At 38.4% G+C, this 20,431-nt stretch overlaps 2 protein-coding genes, 1 long non-coding RNA gene and 1 other non-coding gene across 11 annotated transcripts in view; 2 read left to right on the top strand and 2 right to left on the bottom strand.

Annotated features, from left to right (window-relative positions):
- On the top strand, positions 12,146-13,921 carry LOC104706884. 6 transcript variants are annotated; one of them, XR_754502.2, is made up of 4 exons: positions 12,146-12,248; positions 13,044-13,412; positions 13,583-13,752; positions 13,862-13,921. It is a non-coding gene; the product is annotated as an uncharacterized LOC104706884 (long non-coding RNA). The 6 variants fall into 6 exon arrangements; XR_002032994.1 differs by having other exon boundaries at positions 13,566-13,752; XR_002032996.1 differs by having other exon boundaries at positions 13,044-13,445.
- On the top strand, positions 14,412-18,969 carry LOC104706883 (DNA ligase 1-like). 3 transcript variants are annotated; one of them, XM_010423118.2, is made up of 5 exons: positions 14,412-14,914; positions 16,120-16,896; positions 17,502-17,677; positions 17,770-17,993; positions 18,088-18,969. In XM_010423118.2, the coding sequence occupies exons 1-5, from the start codon at positions 14,515-14,517 to the stop codon at positions 18,899-18,901; spliced, it is 2,391 nt and encodes a 796-aa protein (XP_010421420.1). In that variant the 5' UTR covers positions 14,412-14,514; the 3' UTR covers positions 18,902-18,969. The 3 variants fall into 3 exon arrangements, with proteins under 3 accessions (XP_010421420.1, XP_010421422.1, XP_010421421.1); XM_010423120.2 differs by having other exon boundaries at positions 14,413-14,997; positions 16,221-16,896; XM_010423119.2 differs by lacking the exon at positions 16,120-16,896 and having other exon boundaries at positions 14,414-15,679.
- TRNAL-CAA lies at positions 19,125-19,207 on the bottom strand. The gene has a single exon. It is a non-coding gene; the product is annotated as a tRNA-Leu (tRNA).
- LOC104706882 (DDT domain-containing protein DDR4-like) overlaps positions 19,414-20,431 on the bottom strand; it is a 4,083-nt gene continuing 3,065 nt past the window's right edge. The window contains exons 10-11 of the mRNA XM_010423117.1: positions 20,144-20,186; positions 19,414-19,780 (exon numbers count right to left, since the gene is read on the bottom strand). Of these exons, the coding sequence (XP_010421419.1) occupies positions 19,522-19,780; positions 20,144-20,186 (302 nt within the window). The 3' untranslated portion in view covers positions 19,414-19,521. The remainder of the gene's footprint in view (positions 19,781-20,143; positions 20,187-20,431) is intronic.

The raw sequence follows: 20,431 nt of genomic DNA, 5'->3' as shown, positions 1-20,431 counted from the left end.
CTCAGAGTTTCTATAATTGGAAAATTTCCGTAGATAGAAAGTTTCTAAAAATGGAAAGATTTGTGGAATGTGTGACGATCTTTGTGATGATCCTGCGGAATGTGTGCCTGGGTGGCGGTCTTTGTGACATTTAGTATCATGGTATTGAGTGGTATTGGTGACGCTAGTGCCTTGATAGGGGTCTGAGTGACAGTTTGTACCCTGATAGTGGTGCCGGTGACAGAGTTCTTGGTGACACTTGTCAGCTGTAGCGTTCTTGATGATGTTGTGGTACCCGCGCAGTGGTCTTGGTGACAGAGATCTTGGTGACGCTTGCCAGTGGTAGTGTTTCTTTGTGACGTTTTGTGCTCTGATAGTGGTCTTGGTTACAGAGATCTTGGTGACGCTTGTCAGTGGTAGAGGGTTCTTTGTGATGTTGTGGTACCCTGGCAGTAGTCTTGGTGACAGATATCTTGGTGACGCTTGCCAGTGGTAGTGTTTTCTTTGTGAGGTGTCGTGCCCTGACACTGGTCTTGGTGATAGAGATCTTGGTGACACTTGTCAGTGGTAGGGCGTTCTTTGCGATGTTTGGAGCCCTGATGGTGGTCTTGGTGACAGAGTTCTTGGTTATGCTGGTCATTGGTAGTAGTCTTGGTGACGTCGGATACCTTGGTGGTGGTCTTAGTGACGTCGGATACCATGGTGGCGGTCCCAGTGACGTTCGTGGCCTTTGTGGCGGTCCTTTTTGACATTTTTTGTGGCCTTAATGGTGGTCATGCGGGATGTTTGTGTGGTCTTCGTGACATGTTTGGAGTCTTTGTGACGTGTTTAGGGGCTTTGTGACGTTTTGGTAGCCTTAGTGGCGAGTGTTGGCCGTGGGGTATTGCGATGTTCCTGCGAGAGCCATAGAGGTAGTTCTAGTCAGCGTGGTACTCAGTCGAGCTCATAATTATTGCTCTAGAGATATGAGATCTCAAACAACTCATGAGGGGACGGTTAGGTTTCTGTGTACCGTTATCTCGAAGGACTTTGTGGCCTAAGGGTATAACAGGTATATCAACTTCGGGCGACGATCTGAAGGTGTGCTGTAGGGTGATAGCCCGATTCCACTTCCTGATACCGTAGCTGGAGGGCTGAGGCCCGATGGCGAGCCGGTAAGACTCGAATGTCGAGGCCTGAGAGCGAGGGAGATGCATGAGTTGAGAGCGTATAGTGTCAGAGGCGCGGGTTATTGGGCAGATTGAGTCCTCATTGCAAGTCGGAGGATGTGCGGGCCATAGTGTTGGTTACACGGGAGATCCTTGACTGCTGGTTTGGTGCTAGATTCGAGGACGAATCTATGATGGTGGGAGAGAATTGTAACATCCGTGAACCAACAGTCAAGGATCTCCCGTGCAACCAACACTATGGCCATTAATTTCTGGTTCGACCAATTCGATTTAATTATCGTTTTGGATCGGTTTGGTTTAGGGAAAACCATTAAACCAAGTTATTTAAAGGAATTGTCGACCAGAAGGGTTTTGGCAAGTTTGTTTTGTCGCCGTTTCCTTGTTTTTGAAAGAAAAGAGAGAAAAGAAGCGTTCTTCAGTTTTTGGGAAGATTGGTGAGATTTCTTGACTGTTCTTGAGGGATCTAAAGCTAGGAAGGTGTTAGAAGCTTGCTGGGAGTGTGGGATTCGTGATTGTTGGTCATAAACTTCCTGCAAAGAGGTGAGTGCATGACCATGGCTTATCTAAGTCTGAGAATCATTTGTTTTGCTTGTTTTGTGGCTGTTTGTGTTGTTTTCTTGTTTGTTTGTGGTTGGGATGTGGTTCCCATGTGTTTCCAGGGATTTTGGATGAGTTTCGGACGATTTGGAGGTTTTGGGAAGCGGTTCTTCGACTTTCGGCTTCGTGCAGATCGTGTTGCAGAGTTAGTGTCGATTGACACCTCTCTGGTGTTGGTCGACACCAACTTGTGTGATGCAGTTCTTCCTGGTTTGTTGTGCTGCTTTGTTGTTTGTTAAACATTGAAATCTCAGTTGCTTGTGTGTATAGCCCAGTAGATGGGAGGATTGCCTCACTAAGTGTTTATTAAATACTCATGCATCTCAATTTGTGTTTGCGGTGCAGGTAAAGGCTAAGTGTGATCGTGGAATCAAGGCGATGATGAGGAGAATGATCTAGGGTCTCGTTTGTGTTTTGGTGGTCTTCGTTATATTGTTTATGCTGGAACCTTGGATAGAGTTATGCTAGGTTACTGGATAGAATGGTTAGGAATGTTATTGTATTGATGTTATATTGGTTTTGTATTATTGATATGTTTCCACTATGCTTAATGGTTATTGTTGGTTTAATGTTGAGTTGTGGTTTGAGTTGGTTTAATTAAGTAGTATGAGATGCTTAATTATATATTGTATTCATTATTAAAAAAAACGGGTCGGTTGTTTCATGGAAAACATTGATAAGGAGGGAGACATAACTCCTCGAAAATCATTAATCTAAGCGAAGAGAACAACGAATAAATCGAGACAATCACCCACACGAACAACGTTGGTTTTGACCACACGTATTTAGTATTATTTTTTTCTAGTAAAGCGATCTCCAATTTTTAACCAAATATTGATTGTCATTTATAACAAAATATAGTTTTGGGGCCCTATATCTTATAAATGGCCCTGGTTATAGAGAGCATGATTGATAAAGCTATAGTAAAGTTGTAGTAGTAATAACATAAAAAATAAGCAAATAAAAAGTAGTAAGCTATTAGATATATTAATATGATTTATGTCACTATATAATTTTTAACATTTAGATATAAAATTACAAAGTTAGATATCATTATAAAAAATATTATATTAGCGAGGATAAAATTGTATTTTTATAGTTTTGAAGATTTTATGCTTAGGAAATGCTTCCTTGAAAAGCATTGGATTATCGAGCATTAAATTTTTTTTGTGCTATCTTTCATGGTCAACTTATAAAATATGATGAGCTATTAAAAAACATTATGCACATTTATATGTCCTACCTGTTAAGGCCAACATAGTTTTAGGTCCATAAAAATATACTTGCTGATATTAGAGTCTACTTACAAGTTGAATTTATCTATTTGTGGATCCATAGTGAGCCAATGTATATCAAAAATTTCTCTCTATATGATAAGAACTCACCATCGAGACGATAACCCACAAAAAAAAGTTTGTTTTCCCTATGTTGGGCCCAGAACCCCTCCAGGCCCCAAGCTTTGATCAAACGCCTAGAGTGGACTTGGATCAGAATCTAGGACACGTGTCACTAGCGTTATGGGGGTCAGTGAGCTCGGCGTTGAGGTGGGTCAGTTTGGAATCTTCCAGCTCAGGAAATGCAAAAGGAGCTCGGGCCCTTAAGTGAGCAATGTGCAAGAAGTTCGGGATCGGGAGAAAAGATTCTCGGGCTAGAGAAAGATTCTCGGGTTAGAGAAAGATTCTCGGACTAGAGAAAGACTCGGTCAACTTGAAGATTTGAACGATACAAGTTTAATATTAAGATCAAACAGACACATTTGTAGAGAATAATTATGTTTAAATGTCTAATTCATTTTGTGCTTAGTATAAATACATGACTTTGTAATCCCAAAAAAAGACATTGATTTGACGACAAAAGCTTAATAACACACATTTCTTTCACAAAACTAGCTCTTGAGATCAGACTCGTATCAACCACTAATATCAATGAGTGTGGGATCCAACATCCCCACCCTGTAAGATGAGAGAAAAAACCAACAAAAAGCATCAACTCTAGAAAGCAAATTAAAAAGTTGAGTCTAGCGATAATATTATGAGTAAGAATTAATTTAATTGTAGCATATCACACCAAATTTGATGCGATTTTTGTGAAAATATCTTCCAAGCTGTTTTTTATTTAATCTTGATTTAGCTTTTTCAAGATTCTAAAGTATCCAGAACAATCATGTCATGCGAAAATCCAAATCGATTGGTACCACCTGAAAACGCAAAAGGTATGTGATCACACAAAGAAATAAACAATTCACTCTCTTTATTAGAAAATAAGTTCTTACAAGGTTTCTTCTTAACTGTATTTTCTAATCTTATTCTCTCTAGCCTAATTTGAATTTTCAAACTATTCTTTCTTGAAGTTTAAGATTCAAAAGCTAAGATCTCTTAATCTATGAAGTGCTGATCTTTCTCAAGACCCAGCCTTCCCTATTTATACTAATTGGACTTAGCCACACAATTGGCTAATTCCCAATTCTGTTCAAACGAGGAATTGTTAATTTCCTTTTTACAATTTAGGAAATTAACAATCTTCACAAAACTTCCTTTTATCTTTATGGCAAGAAAGTCTTTAGTCTTCTTAGAATCTTCTCCTTGCTTCTCGAGTCTTCGTTTGATCACCTTAATAGATTTCCTTTTTGAACATGAACCTGATGATCCACATCTTGTACTACCTTTGTTGTAGTACATCACCTATGTCAATAGATGCATCTTCAATCTCTCCATTTTTAACACTATGCTCCTTCAAGCATCCATTGATCAATAATTCCAGCAATTTAAAATTCACACATAAACTTTATCAAAAAGTCTAATTGACAATCCTGACAATCCTTCAAAAAGCTTACCAAACAAAAACTTCCCAAAAGACAAACAACCAAACTGCAAAGTGTTTTAGAGTTTCAAATGATCAAATCGAAACACCAAAAAGAACAAACATTCTGACTTGATGCTCCCCCGTAAAGTGACACTCCCACATAAACTGATCCTTCTCCCCCTGCTTGAAGAGTATACAGGTTAAATACCAATCAGATCACCTTTGACATGGGATGATTCTGAGTCAAGCGATACACAACTCCAAGAAGACTTTGTAGTACTCGAGTTGTATCAATCAGTGCTCCATAAACGATCTCTGGATCATTTTGATCAACTAAAGGCATACAAATACTCCCAAGCTTAACATCAATATAATTCTGACCATGAGCTGCAGCAGGAGGTGGTTCAGATGATACCAGTGGAACATAAAAACTAGGACACTCAGGAAACTTAGTAGCATAAGCCTTTCCAGTGCGAACATCTTTCCGATAAGCTACAGGCTTGACAAAAACTTCAGACTCAGTCGTCTCTAGCTTCTTCTGATGCATAAGAACCTTAAAATTGGTCCTAGGAAACACTAACCACCGAGAATCATTCTTCTTAACTTTAGACAACTCAAACACCTGATCATACACCATTCTCCCAAAGTCAAAGCGAATCCCTTTGAAGATTTTGTAAACAAGCCTAGCCCGCTGTTCAGACACATGATTCCTATGAGATGATGGTATCCAGTTATAACCAGAGATGCTGAATAAAGCCCCAAACGCAGCTGGTAAATTCTTTGGATTCATATCATCCTATGTGATATTATCTTCCCCACTCAAGGTTTCAGCAATTTTACCAAAGCTAAGTAAATCAGCAGCTGCATCAGCTTGATTTTCTGCTTCAGTCATAGGAGGCTGTCGAAACGCTTTGTTAATAGCTGCCGGAGAAAAATCATAAGAATACCCACGAACATTCACTGCAACTCCATCAATTGGTGTTTTGACTGGAAGACTAGCATAAAACTCAGCAATTACTTTCTTAACATAGCAAGACAAACCTTCAACACAATCTGGCAAACCCATTCTCTTTATCAAATCTAAATAGCCTCATTCATCCTTACACTTAAGATCCACAAAATGTTCCTCCGTAATTCCACAAGAGATAGAAATGTTGTACCTTCATTGAGCCGCTGAATTAACCTTTGATTTAGATCTTGTGCTTGATTCCCCTGTTTTTCTTGCTTTCTTCGGTGATGCATGCCTAGACTTCTTGGTAATTCTCCTTTTCTTAGCCATCCTATCAATCTGCTCTTGAACCGTAACTTCTGTAGGATCAATTTCCTCATCGGAAAGTCCCACTGTCGGTTCCTTCCCTTTTCGTGATTCTGGGATATGATCAGTCGCAAACTCAACCGCCGGTTCATCAACCTCCACATCCTCCGGTTTACTTAGATCATCATCACAGGAAGTCCCAAATGATTCCTCATCCTTGTTTGTGGTCTTCTCTGCCGATGATGAGTCCTCCGAGTACGGAACCAATCCCGGTGCATGCTCTACTTCCTCAATTTCTTCATCAATCAAATATGGGCGATTTTTATCACCATCGGACCGATTCTCATATGTTCTTCTTCCTCATCCTTGTCTGTAGGATATGACTGATTCACACTCTCTTCTCTTCGATAAGCAAAATTTTAGGTGTTTTTTTTTTCCGTCTCTTCCTTTTCTTCGGCAACCGCCAAGACCTCCTATTATAAATCAATAAACTCCCTTTTTTATTAAAAAAATCCAGCCCAAGCCCATAACTGTTCGATCCAAACACAAAACACCCAACTGGTCCTTTTTCCAAATAAACACCTCAACAAATTCTGAACCAGTTCTTGTACCACAGCGGTATTTTCAGACCTTACAAACACCAATGAGATTTCTCAACATCACAAATCTCTGAAAATCTAGCGCTTTAGTGAACAAATCAGCTAACTGCATCTCAGTGGATAGATGATCAATCTGAACTTGCTTATTTTCCACAAGCTCTCTAATAAAATGATGCCTTACATCAATATGCTTCGTTCTAGAGTGTTGTACAAGATTTTTTGAGAGATCAATGGCACTTTCATTGTCACACAAGATTTGAAGAATTCCTGAGTCCATACCATAGTCTGCAGCCATCTGCTTCATCCAAAGTAATTGAGTACAACAACTTCCCATAGCAATATATTCTGACTCAACTGTTGATAATGATGCAGAATTTTGTTTCTTACTTAACCAAGAGATTCAGTTATTTCCCAAAAAGAAACAACCACCACTTGTACTCTTTCGATCATCCATACCCCCAGCATAATCTGCATCACAATATCCCACTAAAATTGAATTTGACCCTTTTGACATCCAAAGACCGAGATCAAGTGTTCCCTTGACATATTTAATAATTCTTTTCACAGCTTCTAGATGAGATTGCTTGGGTTTTGCTTGATATCTTGCACAAACTCCTACACTGTAGCATAAATCTGGCCTGCTTGCTGTTAAATATAAAAAACTTCCGATCATTCCTCTGTATAGAGTTACATCAACATCTTGTCCTTTCTCATCCTTCGCTAACTTCTTTGTCGTACTCATTGGAATGACCGCTTCTTTACACTTCTCTAACTTAAACTTTGTCAGTAGCTTCCTTGCATAGGTACTTTGTGACACAAATATTCCTTTATCTGTCTGAGTGATCTGCAATCCCAGAAAGTACTTCAATTCTCCAACAAGACTCATTTCAAATTCTTGAGACATATTCTCCACAAACTTATTCACCAAATCTTGCGATGTGCTACCAAAAATGATATCATCCACATAAATTTGCACAACCATGATGTCTTCCTCTATGGTTAGTACAAACAAAGTATTGTCTACACTTCCTCGTTCATAACCTTGCTGCATCAGAAAGTTAGTCAACCTTTCGTACCATGCCCTTGGAGCTTGTTTCAATCCATATAAAGCTTTCTTCAAACTATACACATAATCTGGATTTCTTGAATCTTCAAATCCTTTAGGTTGTTCCACATAGATTTCCTCTTGTAGAATTCCATTCAAAAATGTACTTTTAACATCCATTTGAAACACCTTGAAATTCATGATACAAGTCATTCCCAGGAAAAACCTTATTGATTTAAGTCTTGCTACTGGAGCAAATGTCTCCTCAAAATCAATTCCTTCAATCTGTGTATATCCTTGAGCCACCAATCTTGCCTTGTTTCGAACCACAATTCCATTCTCATCAGTTTTGTTCTTGAAAATCCAATTTGTCCCTATCACATTTACACTGTTAGGTCGAGGAACTAGCTCCCATACCTCATTTCGCTCAAACTGCTCTAACTCCTCCTCCATTGCTACAATCCATGAATTATCTTCAAGAGCCTCATTATGATTCTTTGGTTCAAGAAATGAGACAAAACACTCAAAGTGAACTTTTTCCCAACTTGCAAAATTGCTCTCCATTTTCTTGAAATCAATCTTGACACCTATGGTTTTCATACCTTCTTTGAGATCTCCTATAACATCAGATGATGAGTGATTTTTATGAACTTGCAATAATGGTTCATGGTTGTTTACCGTCTCTTCTTCTGTTTTCTTGTTAGTTTCCACTTCTTCTGGTTCACTTGCAGCCATCTCCTCTGATTCACTATCAGATTCACTTCCTCTCCATTGATTAAAGGAGTAATCATCAAACACTACATTGACTGATTCAACTATAGTGCTCAACCTCTTGTTGTAGATTCTGAAGGCTGTACTACTCTCTGAATATCCAAGAAATATTTCTTCATCACTTTTGGAATCAAATTTACCTAGATAATCCTTGTCATTCAAGATATAACACTTGCACCCAAACACATGAAAATAACTTAGATTTGGAATTTTTCCTTTCCAAAGCTCATAAGGTGTCTTGGGCGAGTTCTTCCTTACATAAACTCGGTTTATGATATAGCATGTCGTGTTTAATGCTTATGCCCAGAATCTCTGAGACACATGATTTCCATGAATCTTTGCTTGAGCCATTTCTTGCAATGTTCTATTCTTCCTCTCAACCACTCCATTTTGTTGAGGCGTCCTAGGAGCAGAAAACTGATGTGATTTACCATGATTCTCACAAAATACCTTCATAACTTCATTCTGAAATTCTCCAACATGATCACTACGTATCTTCTTAATTCCTCCTTTCTCATTTATAAGCTGCAAATCCCAAATTCTGAAACTCTCCATGGTATCTGATTTTTCTCGAATAAACCGAACCCATGTGTATCTTGAGTAATCATCAACTAACACAAACACATATTTCTTCCCAGCTAAGCTCTCTGTTTGCATGGGTCCCATTAAATCCATATGAACTAAATCCAGAACATCCTTGCATTGAACATCAGGAACCTTCTTGTGCTGAATCTTAACTTGTTTTCCTGGATTACACGGACCACACACCATTCGATCAACACCTTTTATATGCGGAACTCCTCGCACTATCTCATTATTGACTAAGGTAGTCAAATTTCTGACATTCATATGCCCAAGCCTTTGATGCCATAGGTTAAGATCATCTCTTGCTGAGAAACACACATCCGAATTGCCATTCCACATATAACAGTTGTTTCCAGACCGTTTTCCTCTCAGAACAACATCATTCTCTTCATTAGTAGTTTTGCAGTCTACTTTAGTAAATGATACCGCCAATCCTTCATCACACAATTGACTCACACTTATTAAATTTGTTTTCAAACCTTGAACTAGATATACATCCATTAGCTTAGGCAATGTAGTATCATCGGTTCTTCCTTTTCCTTGAATATATCCATGACCTCCATCACCAAATGTAACTTTACCACCTCTAATTCTTCTGAAATCTTGTAAATAGTTCTGTGTGCCTATCATATGACGAGAACAGCCACTGTCAAAATACCAAGGACTGTTATTATCTGGTTCTTCTGTAATCAATGCCATGTTGCATCTGAAGTTTACACCTGAAGTAAACTTTGTAACTCCTTTTGATACAGTTTGATATAGATCCGACTTCCTTATCCAAATTTGTCTACGAAATCTATTCCAGAAAAACTTGCCTTGATACTTGAGTTTCTGAATCTTTTCCCAGTACTTATAGCAGAAAGCTTTTATGTGCCCATACTTCCCACAGTAATAACATCCATTGATCCTATCTTGCTGACTTTTTCCTGCATCTGTTGGTAGAGTATTCAATCCTCCTGACACAAATTTGGTTTGCCCTGTACTAATAGATGTTCGACCATCAAATCCTAGGCCTCTATGAGTTTTCTCTGTGCTTCCATAGCTTAGGATTTCATCTAATTGCTTAGTTCCAACAAACATGTGAATCTTCTTATGTTGAATCTCAAGCTCAGTTTGCAATTTTGCAGATTTTTATTTTTCTGCATTTAAATTGCTCTTTAGTTCTCCACAACGATTAGCAAGATTAAGTTTTTCTTTGATCAATAGCACACTTTCTTGACTAAGCTTCTTCTCAGATTCTAACTCATCCTGCAGAGCTTTAACTAAATCAGTAAGACGTTCCTTCTCCTTTACCAAATCTTGATTCTCCTTTCCAAGGGTAATGAGTGCAGTTCGAACTTCATTATAGCTTTCGATTAACTCCTCTTCAGGTTCTCCTTCAGAGTTTGAAATTTCTTCTCCATCTACGAACTCAGTAATCCCTAGGTAAGCCACAAAATTCAAAATTTCTTCTTCATTGTCTTCCTCAGTATCTTCATCCATACTAATCATAGATTTCTCCTTTCGACTTACACATTCTTCCTGAGTGTGTTCCTAAACCTTTGCATACAGAACATTTGTTTTCTCGTCTCTTGACTGGAGGACATTCCTGAATAAAATGTCCATAACCCTTGCACTCATGACACTGCATCTATGTTTTCTTCGTAAATTTGCTCTCTTCGCCAGTCTTCTTATATGGTGTGAATTTTTTCTGGCCTTTGACCTTGTTCCACTCTTTTAAGTACACGATCAAATCTGCAAACCAACAAACTAATTGGGTCATCATCTTCTATCTTGTCTTTGGTTTCACAGACTGTTAAGGCAACACTTTTAGTAGTTTTAACTCCTCCCAACTCCATCTCATGAGCTTGTAGCATTCCTACTACTTCTGAAAAAGTTAAACCCTCGATTTTGTCTGATACACACAGCGCAGTTTTGTAAGCCATGAACTTTGTGGGTAGACAACGAAGAAACTTTTTAACCAATTTCTGATCCTTGTATGTTTTTCCCAAGGTTACAGCTTCTTGAGCCAAAGTGCTAATTTTTGAACTGAAATCAGAGATTGATTCATGCTCTTCCATTCTTAAATTTTCAAACTGAGACGCCAACATGTCTTTTCTAGAGCTTTGAACCTTCGTCGTGCCCTCATACTGGATTTGGAGAATATCCCATGCTTCTTTTGTGGTCTCACACCCTTGAATTAGTTAGAATTGTTTTCTTCCTACGCTGCAGTGAATAGCTGTGAGAGCCCGTGAGTTGTACTTTCACTTCTTTAGCTCATCTTCTGTCCAATCTTCCTCATGCTTAGCTATCCTTGAACCCTTTTCATCCTTTATTGTTGGTTCTTCCCACTTCTCAAGAACAGTCTTCCAGGCAAGTCGATCTATCCCACCGATTATTGACTTCATCCTTGATTTCCAAAATCCATAGTTTCCATCGTCTAGAATGACTTTGTTGTTATTGAGAAGATCACTGTAGCTCTCCATCTCTTCCACAGGATCTCACCCTTACTAAATCCTTACAAGTGTAAGCTCTGATACCAATTGAAAACGCAAGAGCTATGTGATCGCACAAAGAAATAAACAATTCACTCTCTTTGTTAGAAAATAAGTTCTTACAAGGTTTTTCCTTAACTCTATTTTCTAATCTTATTCTCTCTAGCCTAATTTGAATCTTCAAACTATTCTTTCTTGAAGTTTAAGATTCAAACGCTAAGATCTCTTAATCTATGAAGTGCTGATCTTTCTCAAGACTCAGCCTCCCCTATTTATACTAATTGGACTTAGCCACACAATTGGCTAATTCCCAATTCTGTTCAAACTAGGAATTGTTAATTTCCTTTTTACAATTTAGGAAATTAATAATCTTCACAAAACTTCCTTTTATCTTTATGGCAAGAAAGTCTTTAGTCTTCTTAGAATCTTCTCTTTGCTTCTCGAATTTTCGTTTGATCACCTTAATAGATTTTCTTTCTGAATTTGAACCTGTTGATCCACATCTTGTACTACTTTTGTTGTAGTACATCACCTATGTCAATAGATGCATCTTCACCATCTAGTTACAATAAAAATTAGGAAATGCTCCATTGAAAAGCATTGGACTATAGAGATTCAAAAAGCCTTTTATGTTGTCTTTCATGCTAAACTACTATAACATGAAACAAACAATATGCCCATTTATAAGTTTTACCAGTTAAGCCCAACGTAGTTTTAGGTCCACAGAAACATACTCGTGAGGCTGATATATTAGAGTTTATTTTCGTGTTGGATTTATCTAATTTTCGGCCCACAGTGAGCCAATGCATATCAAAATTTTGTATATATATATGATAAGAACTCACCATCAAGACAGTAACCCTAAAAAGAAGGTGTGCGGCTAACCCTGTAAGATGAGAGAAAAAACCAATAAAGAGCATAAACTCTAAATTCTAGAAAGCGAAAAAGTTGAGTCTGAAGATAATATTACAAGTAAGGAGTATTATAATAGTAGCATATCACACAAAATTTATGTACGGTGAGATTTTTGTGAAAAAACTTTGAAGCAATCTTTTTATATAATTCATCTAGATTTGGGTTTTCTGGATTCCAAACTAATCAAAACAATCGGCAAAAAATTCAGATCGGCGGGTACAATCCGGTTACTGTACCATTTTGGATTGATTGCTAAGTAAATTTGTTTTGGTTTTTAGATATTATCAGCATATCACTATTTGTTTTTGTTAATTCTTTACATTTTGAAATAAGTTATGTGAATTTTTCTATTTTCCATGAAAATAAAAAGTAAAGAGATATTTTATTTAATAAAAAATCTTGATTGCTTATATTGTGTGAACTTGATGTGTGAAGTTAATGAGGAGTTTACTCTTAATATCATATAATCAAATCAAAATCACACCTAAATTAACTTGTTTTGCTCAAATTTGATTTCAAGCATATATTTTTACCACTAAGAAGACTATTAATTTGGCAGTTTATATAAAATTTTCACTTTTAAGTTTTTGAAGGGTGGATTTCTTTAAAGATCCATATGCTTTGGTTTTCGTAGCATCTTAGTGTATTGGTTGTTTTGTCTTTTCACATCTATTTTTTTCTAGCTCTTCTAGAGACGAATCAAGCAATTTGCATTCTTTACTAGTTCATTTTGAGTTTTAGTATTCTTTAAAGAAAATAAGCTTTATGTAAACATATCATTGTCCTTACATTATTCTCTAGATGATGTGTAATGCTGATTTAGTGACTCTTTTTATGTACTGCATTTTATAGGAGATACCTGCTCCATATAGAGAATGAATAGATCAGCACAAGTTCAAGACTACTTAAGCTTTAAGTGGGGTAAAAAGATATCAGGAACCGGTGTAGAAAACAAAGATGTCCAATTCTATGAATCTTTCACCTATAAAGGTTCTGAATATTGTCTTTATGACTGTGTGACAACTTGCTTTGACGTTGAACAAAAATTTAGAGGGATCTTTGTTGGCAATATCATAAGAATGTGGGAACACAATGATCAACGTGAAGACCCGAGGAGAGTCGAGCTACTATGGTTCTTCAGACCTTGTGAGATTAAGTCGTCGCATCTTCAAGGAGTTCAAGATATACGTGTCAACGAAGTGTTCTTGGCTTCAGGAACAGGTAGGTCAAGGTCTCACTAATGTAAACCCAATGGTAACTAAAAAGTTTCTTTCCCTTATAATTCTATATATTAATTTATAACGCTTATTCCTAGTTAAACGTGTATTTAGTGTTAAACTTGTATTTAAAAGGCTAATGATTGTTTTAATATAGTAACATCGTTCCAACAGGAAGCAATTTTTGGAAAATGTTATGTCCTATGCACCTCGAAAGACGTAAGGAACCCGCAACCCTCGGATGAAGAAATCAAGGCGGCTGACTTCGTTTTTCATCGAACTTTTGATGTTTGGCATTAAAAAAGTCTTGGAAGAGATAAATGATACAATTGCTGGAGTTGATGGTACATTTGGTTTCCTTTTCATATCTAGTTCTACTGTTCTAGTGTATGTGGTTATTAGCTATTTTCACTCAGATTACCTCATATCTTCATTTCCCTTTCTGCGTTGCAGTTAAGTATCTCTTTAACAAAACCAGTTGTGAGAAAAAAGCTACGGTCGTACAGAATATAACAACCAGCATACATGGCCCTACATCTAGTTGGAAGCCAAACCTGCCTGATGATGACCGATGTAACGCCTCTGGTTTTGAGAGATATGCAACCGTTAAAATTTTCTGTTAAAAAAAAAAATATATATATATATATATATATATATATTTTATGGAAAAGTTGACGAAAAATCGCAACTGTTATTGGTATTTATTCAAATTATTATTATTATATAGATTTTAGATTCAATACTAAAAAATGTTTTGTGTGTGAGATCGTTATTATTATATAGATTTTAGATTCAATCCTAAAAACGTTACGTGTACAAAAGTTGCATAAAACGACGACGTAATGCATTGAGATATGTGACCGTTAGCTACAGAAGAAAAAAGAAAAAAGAATATAGAGGACAAGACACCACGATAGCATGAAAGAGCGAGTACAAAAAAAACCTCCACTCGCAGCGCGTGAACAACAAACATCACTCCCTTCTCTCTCTCTCTCTTCATCTTCTCTCTCTCTGCTGCATCTTTGTTCCCTTCATTGTCAGTACTCTCTTTATCAATCTCTCTCTCTCTCTCAAACAAACAAACAAAAAAAACCTCTTTTTTTCAAATGGGTTGTGCTCAATCTAGGGTTGATAACGAGGAAGCAGTAGCGAGATGCAAAGAACGGAGAAACGTAATCAAAGAAGCAGTTGCAGCGAGCAAAGCTTTCGCCGCCGGTCATTTCGCTTACGCTATTGCTTTGAAGAACACTGGTGCTGCTTTAAGTGACTATGGCCATGGAGAATCTGATCAGAAAGCTTTGGATGATGTTTTAGATCAACAGCATTACGAGAAACAGAGCCGGAACAATGTAGATCCGGCTGCTCCTCAGCCTCCTCCGCCACCGCCTATTGAGAATCTTCCTCCTCCGCCTCCTCCTTTGCCTAAGTTCTCTCCTTCCCCGATTAAACGTGCGATTAGCTTGCCTACTATGGCTGTTAGAGGTCGAAAGGTTCGGACTTTAGATGGTATGGTGATTGAGGAAGAGGAGGAAGATGATGATGATGATGATGAAGAGGATGGGAAGGGTGTGAGTGGTAGAGCCACCACCGCCACCGCTCGTAAGGAGGAGGAAGAGGCTTCGCCGAGGACGCCGGAGAACGTTGGGAATAATGTGAGGAAGAAGAGATTGGAGACAACGCCGGAGATTGTGAGTGCTTCTCCCGGGAATAGTATGGCTTGGGATTACTTTTTCATGGTGGAGAATATGCCTGGACCTAATTTAGATGATAGAGAGATGAGAAATGGTTATGAGAATCAGAGTAATCATTTTCAGTTCAATGAAGAAGATGAAGAAGAAGAAGAAGAAGAAGAGGAGGAGGAAAGATCTGGGATATTCCGGAAGAACTCTGTTTCTCATAAGGTAGTTGAGGAGATGGAGCCTAAGACACCAGAGAAAGTTGAAGAAGAAGAAGAAGATGATGAGGAAGATGAGGAGGAGGAAGAGGAGGAGGAGGAAGAGGAAGAGGAAGAGGAGGATGAAGTGGTGGTAGAGGCAAAGAAGAAGAAGAAAGGGAAAGCTAAGATTGAGCATTCGACTACTGCTCCACCGGAGTTTCGGCGTGCGGTTGCTAAGACCACTACTGCATCAAGTCATCCAAGTGTGAATTTGATGAAGATACTTGATGAGATTGATGATAGATTCCTCAAGGCATCTGAGTGTGCTCAAGAGGTTTCCAAGATGCTTGAAGCTACCAGGTTACATTACCACTCCAATTTTGCAGATAACCGAGGTATTGAAATCCTCTCTCATTCCTTGTGATTGAGCATTTATGTGTGTGAATCTTATTGAGTGTCACTGTCAAGATACGAGTTTAGTGCGGCCCTAGTCAATGATCAAAGCTTATTCTAATGTAGTTTGATATTTGCTTTTCTCAGATTTGAGACATTTGGATTAGTAATTATTCCCTTATAGCTTTAACCAAAACTTTGGTTGCTGCTTTTTTAAGTGATTCATAATGTGTGTGTGATTGGATTGTTTAGAAAGTTTGGTTCTTTTGTTTTCTAATTGAAACAAGAAAATAAAGAAAACCAAAAGAGAGAGTTTCTTTGGTTTAGTGGTGTGCAAATATTCTTAAAGTTTGAGTCTTTGATACACTTTTTGGTCTGTANAAACGTGCGATTAGCTTGCCTACTATGGCTGTTAGAGGTCGAAAGGTTCGGACTTTAGATGGTATGGTGATTGAGGAAGAGGAGGAAGATGATGATGATGATGATGAAGAGGATGGGAAGGGTGTGAGTGGTAGAGCCACCACCGCCACCGCTCGTAAGGAGGAGGAAGAGGCTTCGCCGAGGACGCCGGAGAACGTTGGGAATAATGTGAGGAAGAAGAGATTGGAGACAACGCCGGAGATTGTGAGTGCTTCTCCCGGGAATAGTATGGCTTGGGATTACTTTTTCATGGTGGAGAATATGCCTGGACCTAATTTAGATGATAGAGAGATGAGAAATGGTTATGAGAATCAGAGTAGTCATTTTCAGTTCAATGAAGAAGATGAAGAAGAAGAAGAAGAAGAGGAGGAAAGATCTGGGATATTCCGGAAGAACTCTGTTTCTCATAAGGTAGTTGAGGAGATGGAGCCTAAGACGCCAGAGAAAGTTGAAGAAGTCGAAGAAGAAGAAGAAGAAGAAGATGAGGAGGAGGAGGAGGAGGAGGAAGAGGAAGAGGAAGAGGAAGAGGAAGAGGAAGAGGAGGATGAAGTGGTGGTAGAGGCGAAGAAAAAGAAGAAAGGGAAAGCTAAGATTGAGCATTCGACTACTGCTCCACCGGAGTTTCGGCGTGCGGTTGCTAAGACCACTACTGCATCAAGTCATCCAAGTGTGAATTTGATGAAGATACTTGATGAGATTGATGATAGATTCCTCAAGGCATCTGAGTGTGCTCAAGAGGTTTCCAAGATGCTTGAAGCTACCAGGTTACATTACCACTCCAATTTTGCAGATAACCGAGGTATTGAAATCCTCTCTCATTCCTTGTGATTGAGCATTTATGTGTGTGAATCTTATTGAGTGTCACTGTCAAGATACGAGTTTAGTGCGGCCCTAGTCAATGATCAAAGCTTATTCTAATGTAGTTTGATATTTGTTTTTCCTCAGATTTGAGACATTCGGATTAGTAATTATTATTCCCTTAGCTTTAACCAAAACTTTGGTTGCTTCTTTTTTAAGTGATTCATAATGTGTGTGTGATTGGATTGTTTAGATAGTTTGGTTCTTGTTTCTCTAATTGAAACAAGAAAAAAAAGAAAACCAAAAGAGAGTTTGGTGTGTGCAAATATTCTTAAAGTATGAGTCTTTGATGCACTTTTTGGTCTGTGATTTAACTTTTATGAGAATCTAAGATGAACCTTAAATTAATAGATCTGGTAGGTTTCTTAATTACTTTTTTTTTCTTTTCAGTTTAAAGCCATTTAACAAAGTTCTGGATTTGACTAAACAACACTTTAACCTCCATTACTTGATCTGTCTCTACTGTTTATGTTGAATGTTTCTTGTACAATTGTTGCTTTCTTGCTGATGAAAAAGTGCTCTTTTCTGATTTTTTTTCCTTTTCAGGATATGTTGATCATTCTGCTAGAGTAATGCGGGTTATAACTTGGAATAAATCGTTAAGAGGCATTTCGAATGGTGAAGGTGGAAAAGATGATCAAGAATCAGATGAGCATGAAACTCATGCTACTGTGTTGGATAAATTGTTAGCATGGGAGAAGAAACTCTATGATGAAGTGAAGGTAATTTAACTTAAAACTCTATGATCATTTCCACCAATAAGTGAAGGATGTCTAGTTGAATGCATTTCTGGTATGGTGTTTTCTTTCTCTAGCAAGGTGAGCTTATGAAGATAGAGTATCAGAAAAAGGTATCTTTACTCAACAGACATAAAAAACGAGGTGCGAGTGCAGAGACCGTGGAGAAAACAAAGGCGGCTGTGAGTCATTTACACACAAGATATATAGTTGACATGCAGTCCATGGATTCAACGGTTTCAGAAGTCAACCGTTTAAGGGATGACCAGTTGTATCCAAGACTTGTCGCTTTAGTTGAAGGGTAAAGTTCTGTCCTTTTCAAAGTGATTCTCTGTGAAGCCATAGCTTAGCCTTCTCTCTCACTAACCAATTTTATCGACTCGTGAGATCTGCAGGATGGCGAAGATGTGGACAAACATGTGCATACACCACGACACGCAATTAAGTATTGTTGGACAGCTAAAGTCCCTTGAAATCTCAACATCTCAGAAAGAAACCACAAAGCAACATCACCATCAGACCCGGCAGTTCTGCACCGTCTTAGAAGAATGGCATGTTCAGTTCGATAGACTCGTGACCCACCAGAAGCAGTACATTAACTGTCTCAACAGCTGGTTGAAGCTAAACCTTATCCCCATCGAGAGCAGTCTTAAAGAGAAGGTCTCCTCTCCTCCACGGCCTCAGCGCCCACCAATCCAAGCCCTTCTTCACTCATGGCACGACCGTCTTGAGAAACTTCCCGATGAAGTCGCCAAATCAGCTATCTCGTCGTTCGCTGCAGTCATCAAAACAATCTTGCTTCATCAGGAAGAAGAGATAAAACTTAAGGAGAAATGCGAAGAGACCCGAAGGGAGTTTATACGGAAGAAGCAAGGCTTTGAGGATTGGTATCAGAAACATTTGCAGAAAAGAGGACCAACGGAGGAAGCTGAAGGTGGGGATGACGCAACAACAAGCTCTAGAGATCATGTCACAGAGAGGAGAATAGTAGTGGAGACACTGAAGAAAAGGCTTGAAGAGGAAGAAGAAGCTCACCAGAGACACTGTGTTCAGGTGAGGGAGAAATCTCTCAACAGTTTGAAGATCAGATTGCCTGAGATCTTCAGAGCACTGTCTGATTATGCCCACTCGTGTGCTGACTCATACGAGAAGCTCAGAATCATATCGCAGAGTCACAAATCAAACGGTGGAGCCACTGAATCTTCTTGAACCAGTTTTAGTTCTTTCCTGACTTATGTATTATGATGGAAACATTAAGGCATCGTTTTTTGTGACCAGATTGTTGCTTACTTGCTATGTTTACCATCCAAATTTAAATCAAAATATAATGTCCAAAATAAAACAACATGCTAAAATAGTTATCTTTATGGATCGAATGTTATTTTACGTCTCGTACATGAAAACCTAAAAGCAAAACGTATTTAAAATTTAATGTCAGAAGTGGGATTTGAACCCACGCCCTCTTACGTGGACCAGAACTTGAGTCTGGCGCCTTAGACCACTCGGCACCCTGACTTTGACAAAGAAGTTTACATTATAGAAATAATATATTCAAAACTTCTAAAGAGTGGATGAGCCAATTGAAGAAGACAGTATTTTCCTGAAAATAATTGACCATGATATCATATAGATAGGCGATACGACATAATAAGAGTCAGATCTACACTGTTACGGATGGTCATCATCATATACCACCACCAAAACAAAAAATATCTCCCAAGTACGAAACCATATCTAATCAAAAGCTTAGTCTCTCCACCAACAGACGAAACGATGTCGAGTAGTTCAAAAGCTTTTACCATTTCTTTAACAACATTGAGGTTTTTAAACTAGCAGAGGGCTGAGTTCCTGGTAACTCTTTGTCTCAACCTGTTTTTGACACCGTACTCTCCCTTTGACTCAGCGTCCTCCTTGCTTTTTTCATTCTCTTTTTCATCGTCATTAGTGATTTCAGGTGCTTCATCCTCTTTGTTGATTTCAGGTTCTTCATCCTCTGTTAACTTTTTCTTGTTACCTTCAGAACTTTCGTTTGACCCCAATGAGGCACTTTGTTGCTCCCTTCCTTCTACCTCATCTTTATCCGTTTCCCTGACCAAGAAAAAAAAGTGAATGATGGGTTTCCTCATGCTAAAGCTCTTGCATCAAAATGACTCGAAGCAGCACTCAGTAAATCAATTTGCAGAGGAGCCAGAAAGGAATGCGTTATAGAGCATGGTTGCAGTTCCATAACTTATCAGGCAACCGATCTGTTTTTAATACTACATTCGGTTTTCAGCATACCATTGACAGATAGAATCACATGACAAACGAATCTACACATCTCCACTATTAATGTGGGATCAACAGTGGTTTCATTCTAGTTCATCAGATTTGACCCCAATGAAAATACTATCTATATGCTAAATGTTGGTGGATAGATAACTTGTATTAAGAAAGAAGTCAAGCTCTTACTCTCTTTCCTCCACAGCATCACTGATCATCTTGTCATAGTCATCTGCATAAAAAGATAAGCAAACTAATAAGCCACGCCAAATGGGTAAATAGTATATCAAAACACACAGCAGAAACGCAAGAAAATATGACTTTACCAAAGGTGTAAGTAGCAGGCATGCGGTTACGACAAGAACGGGTAATTCGCATAGGACGGGAGAAATTGACATTAACGACCTTCTCTAGCTTCATTTTCTTTTTCAGGGCCCTTTCTTTCTTCTGTTATTGCAGAAGGAATGAACACACCGT

Source organism: Camelina sativa, chromosome 8 (genome assembly GCF_000633955.1).
Source record: "Camelina sativa cultivar DH55 chromosome 8, Cs, whole genome shotgun sequence".
Lineage (NCBI taxonomy): Eukaryota > Viridiplantae > Streptophyta > Magnoliopsida > Brassicales > Brassicaceae > Camelina > Camelina sativa.
This window is presented reverse-complemented; position numbering and strand designations above follow the sequence as displayed.